We start from the raw sequence: 5,689 nt of genomic DNA on the forward strand, positions 1-5,689 counted from the left end.
AAAAAAACTTTTTTTCCTTCTGTACCTATAAGACTTTTATTTGTATATCACTAATTTTTTTGATTGCTTAACCTCTGTTCTCACAGCTTCTTATGTGACACTGTAGCATCTGAGAATAGTGCTTATTAACTGTAATCTTTGTCCTTTGATGATTTGTGTGTGTGCTTTTAAAGGCATGATGAGAGTAAGATAAGGAAAGCGTATTTCAGATTGGCCCAGAAATACCATCCAGACAAGAATCCGGAGGGCAGGGTACGTACAGCAACACTGCGTCTCATTATTAGTGAATGAATAATAAACTCTAACCAGTCTCGCTGTGTGTGTGTGTGTGTGTTCAGGACATGTTTGAGAAGGTCAACAAGGCCTACGAGTTTCTGTGCACCAAATCGGCCCGTATTGTGGACGGTCCTGACCCAGAGAACATCATCCTGATCCTCAAAGCCCAGAGCATCCTGTTCAACAGACACAAGCAGGGTTAGACGACACGCTCCTCTCAGACACAGCTCCTGATCTCCAGACGCTCAGAGACTGATCTCTTCTCTCTCTCCTCAGAACTGGAGCCGTATAAATACGCCGGCTACCCCATGCTAATTAAGACCATCACCATGGAAACGGGTGACGGGCAGCTGTTCTCCAAGACCTCGGCTCTGTTACCGGCTGCTGCTGAGCTGGCCTTCCACACCGTCAACTGTTCAGCGCTGAATGCGGAGGAGCTGCGGCGGGAGAACGGCATCGAGGTCTGCATGTGTTGACATTACCAGCAGCAGTCACACTGTGGCTCTTCACTGTCTGCTGAGTGTTGATGAGGCTTGTGTGTTGTGTGTCAGGTGCTGATGGAGGCTCTGTCTCGCTGCGTGTCTGTGCTCACCGCCTCCAGCAGACCGGAGGACATGGCAGTGCAGGTACATCAGGTACATCAGACATGTGAGATGCGAAGAGAGTGGCGCTTCGAGGAAGCTCAGTGAGCTCATGCTATCGGTGCTATCGGTGTGTTCTTCAGGTGTGTGGGCACGTCTGCAGGTGCTATAGCGTCGCTGCTCAGTTCGAGGAGTGCAGAGAGAAGATAGTCGAGCTTCCCAACATTATCAGAGATGTTTGTCACATTCTCTACTACAGCAAGGTAAGAACACACATCGCTTTATTACACGAATCTGACTCCTGTCCACTGTCAGAGAGCAGGACACATCTCATTCTTTTGCAAATAGAACACCACTATCTGTATAATTTAGTTATGGACTTGATATAAAACGTGACACTTGCTCTTAAAAGGGTCATTTTGTACTTATGTAGAAAATCTTGTATTATTAGTAAGGTGTAGGTAAATATTATTAATAAGATCACTTAAAATGTTGGTCAAGATTTCTTGTATCAAAAATAAAATAATTTTATTATTAAAATTATTATACATTGTATATTATTTATTACTCCATGGTCTGTCTGAATACTGGATTCTGATTGGCTGGCAGGTATGCAGTAAAACCGTTTAATGCACAGGTAGTTCCAAATCAGTTTAATCACCGTTCTATATTAATGCGCTGCTTTAATTGATGCACACTAACCAACACATACTCGCGCACACACACACACACACACACATACTCGCGCGCGCGCAACCACTGATCATTCAGACACCAGATATTGTTTTACTAGTAGCAGGACACTATAGTTCGTCTATGTAAGCGAGGATAGCAAAATAAATAAACTGTGACGTACCCAAAAATTTGGGACCGAAAATTATTCAGACACTCAATGTGTTTTCTTTAATTTCTAATGCGACCTTTTTAAACCACAGACTGAACAAAATTAAGCAAGGCTATGTAATTGGTTGAGCTAAATTGGTATTATCTAATTGTGTTCTTAAATTTAACAGCGGAATTCATTACATACCTTTCTATCAAAGTTATCTGACATTATCAAGCTGAATTTGTTCTGACAGTTTAACTCTGAGTTCTTCTCGTATTTTATTACCATTTTCTAAACTATAAGGAATAAACTGTGATAATGTGAGAAATGTTGAAGGCGTCTGAATAAATTTTGGTTTGACTATCTCATAAATCTGGCTTTTTTTCTTGCAATTCTGAGAAAAAAGTCAGAATTGTGAGATATAAACTCAACTCGCAATTCCGGTTTTTTGTTGTTGTTGTTTTTTTCTTTAAAAAAATCAAAAAGGCAGTTGCAACTTTTTGTGTCACAATTCCGAACTGTTTTATATTGTGCAACTCTGAGATGATAATAAGAAGCATGAGGGAAAAAGTCAGATGCGCAAGATGTAAAAAATACCTTTTTTAATTTTTTTTATCCAGTGGTAGAAACAGGATTCCATATGAATGCCATTGTGTTAAATAACAAAATATTACAAGTGGCAAAAAATAAATGCAAAAGTGTGTGAAAACTTCTACTTCAGAAGAAAAAGGTCTAGAATCATCTGATCATTTCCTAAGCAAAGACATTCAGACATCTTCATGCGTTGAAATATGTTTAAACATGCGTTTTTTTCTGTCTTCTAAATAATAATGCTCACTGTGTTTGTGTGTTTAGGGACCAAGATAATGCCATTATCAGGCCTTTACCAAAGGTGAAGAGACTCATCAGCGACAGCACCTGCCTGCCGCACATCGTCCAGGTACACATCACTAGCTCTGTGTTCCTCTAAAGCACTGTTTCTAAAGCCTGCTGACATCGCATGTTCATTCTCCTGTCCTTCAGCTGCTCTTGACCTTTGACCCCATCCTGGTGGAGAAAGTAGCTAACCTGCTGTACCTGGTGATGCAGGACAACCCTATCCTGCAGCGGCTCTACCTCACCGGAGTCTTCTTCTTCATCATGATGTACACCGGCTCCAATGTGCTGCCCGTGGCACGGTACTCTCCCTGCATCTCAGGCCAGAAAACTCAGCTCTGTGTCCTCTAGCAGTGCAGTTTCAATCCTGATGATGTGCTGCAGAGAAATTACATTTATGTTTCTGATAGCTTGCCATATGCGTAAATATGTTCTTCTCTGTAGGTTCTTGAAATACACTCACCTGAAGCAGGCCTTTAAATCAGAGGAGGTAAAGCAGATCTGACGTCTCACACAGTGCAGTTAAACACGGATGACACGGTAAATCTGAGCATGTGTTTGACCCGCAGGCTAAAGGTCAGGACATCGTTCAGAGGAGCGTGTTGGGCTCGATGCTGCCGGAGGCCATGGTGTGTTACCTGGAGAACTACGAGGCCGAGCGCTTCTCCGAGATATTCTTGGGAGAGTTTGACACGCCTGAAGCCATCTGGAGCAGTGAGATGAGGTCAGCTTCTCGTTCCTCGCTCTAGAACTCCTGTGCTGTGGGTCCAGGATTTATGGGTTTCGTACCACTTGAATTTGTCTTGATGAACACTAAACACCAAAAATTGAAACTGTATTTTAAAAAAACAAACAAAAAGGTTTAAATGATTTAAATTACATATTTTTAATTTTAGGTAAAGTTTTAGTAATTTTGTTGTTTTTGTTTGTCATTTTTTTTATTAGTTATATACACAGTTTCTATTAATTTATTTCAATTTTAGTTATTTTAGTACATTAAGTTAAAGTAATTGAAATTGAGAAGTGAGATGAGGCGAACATCTAGACTTCTGTGGATCTAGAGGCGTTTTTATATTTCTGTGTGTATTTTTATGGTTCATATGTGTTTTGTTCCACTTGAATTTGTCTTTATGAATTCTAAATACTCAAACTAATACCTAAAGTAATGTTTCAGTTATAAAAAAAAATCTAAAAATGAACTAAAATATATTTTTAAAAGATATTTTACTTTTTTCCTTTGTTTCTCTGAAAATTAAAGAGATTTTAGATGGGTAAACCTGTGTTATTAGTATCCTTGAGATACTATTATAGGTTTTGTTAATATTTTGAATTAGATTTTATTTTATACTTTCTGCTTTCAGTTTGGCTTAAACATTTGTATTCATTTTTGTTGTTTTTAAATGTCTATATAGTTTTTATTAATTTTTATTTCAGTTTTAGTTATGTTAGTACATCAAATTAAACTAAATGAAAATGACAAAAATTGCCGTGTTGACTAGGTGAGTATTTTTTATGTTAGCATTTATTGTATTCCAACAACAAACATGTTCTTTATGGTTTTATTTAACTATGCTAACCCAAAGGTAAACGTGGTGAATTAGCACAGAAGACGTGCTCCTTCATGCTGGTTGTTTGTGGTGTGTGATGACAGGCGTATGATGATCGAGAAGATCGCCGCTCATCTGGCAGACTTCAGTCCTCGTCTGCAGAGTAACACTCGCGCTCTCTATCAGTACTGTCCCATTCCTGTGGTCAGCTTCCCTCAGCTGGACAACGAGCTCTTCTGCAACATCTATTACCTGCGGCACCTGTGTGACTCCAGCCGCTTCCCCGACTGGCCCATACGAGACCCGGTACACACATCTACAGACACATTCAGAGCCTGCTTTCCTGTGTGATGCGAAGGCCTTCTGTGATGGTCTGTGCTCTGCAGGTGAAGCTGCTGAAGGACACTCTGGACGCCTGGAAGAGAGAGGTGGAGAAGAAGCCGCCCCCCCTCCATGTGGATGACGCCTATGAAGTGCTGAACCTCCCTAAAGGACAGGGACAGTGAGTCCGACACGCTCTTGCTGTTAAAGACAAAAGAGCTCACTTTTTTAGTACTTTATTTGTACACTTGTTGTATTTGTATTTATTATTTGTGACCCTGGACCACAAAACCAGTCATAAGTGTCAATTTTTCGCCTCGCTCTCTCAGCCGCATCCACAGGACACGCACAGTGCGCCTTTTACAGTCAAACCACTGATCATTCAGACACCAGATATTGTTTTACTAGTAGCAGGACACTATAGTTCGTCTATGTAAGCGAGGATAGCAAAATAAATAAACTGTGACGTACCCAAAAATTTGGGACCGAAAATTATTCAGACACTCAATGTGTTTTCTTTAATTTCTACAGACCGGAGGACATGGCAGTGCAGGTACATCAGCACAAACACACATGTGAGATGCGAAGAGAGTGGCGCTTCGAGGAAGCTCAGTGAGCTCATGCTATCGGTGCATTGTGGGTGTTCTTCAGGTGTGTGGGCACGTCTGCAGGTGCTATAGCGTCGCTGCTCAGTTCGAGGAGTGCAGAGAGAAGATAGTCGAGCTTCCCAACATTATCAGAGATGTTTGTCACATTCTCTACTACAGCAAGGTAAGAACACACATCGCTTTATTACACGAATCTGACTCCTGTCCACTGTCAGAGAGCAGGACACATCTCATTCTTTTGCAAATAGAACACCACTATCTGTATAATTTAGTTATGGACTTGATATAAAACGTGACACTTGCTCTTAAAAGGGTCATTTTGTACTTATGTAGAAAATCTTGTATTATTAGTAAGGTGTAGGTAAATATTATTAATAAGATCACTTAAAATGTTGGTCAAGATTTCTTGTATCAAAAATAAAATAATTTTATTATTAAAATTATTATACATTGTATATTATTTATTACTCCATGGTCTGTCTGAATACTGGATTCTGATTGGCTGGCAGGTATGCAGTAAAACCGTTTAATGCACAGGTAGTTCCAAATCAGTTTAATCACCGTTCTATATTAATGCGCTGCTTTAATTGATGCACACTAACCAACACATACTCGCGCACACACACACACACACACACATACTCGCGCGCGCGC

At 40.3% G+C, this 5,689-nt stretch overlaps 1 protein-coding gene across 1 annotated transcript in view; it reads left to right on the forward strand.

Annotated features, from left to right (window-relative positions):
• LOC107757181 (dnaJ homolog subfamily C member 13-like) overlaps nt 1–5,689 on the forward strand; it is a 38,770-nt gene that overhangs the window by 15,837 nt on the left and 17,244 nt on the right. Inside the window, exons 27-32 of the mRNA XM_016574596.1 lie at nt 87–94; nt 174–252; nt 339–474; nt 553–737; nt 828–902; nt 1,001–1,120. Of these exons, the coding sequence (XP_016430082.1) occupies nt 87–94; nt 174–252; nt 339–474; nt 553–737; nt 828–902; nt 1,001–1,120 (603 nt within the window). The remainder of the gene's footprint in view (nt 1–86; nt 95–173; nt 253–338; nt 475–552; nt 738–827; nt 903–1,000; nt 1,121–5,689) is intronic.

Source organism: Sinocyclocheilus rhinocerous, unplaced genomic scaffold (assembly GCF_001515625.1).
Source record: "Sinocyclocheilus rhinocerous isolate Xijiao unplaced genomic scaffold, SAMN03320098_v1.1 scaffold1464, whole genome shotgun sequence".
Lineage (NCBI taxonomy): Eukaryota > Metazoa > Chordata > Actinopteri > Cypriniformes > Cyprinidae > Sinocyclocheilus > Sinocyclocheilus rhinocerous.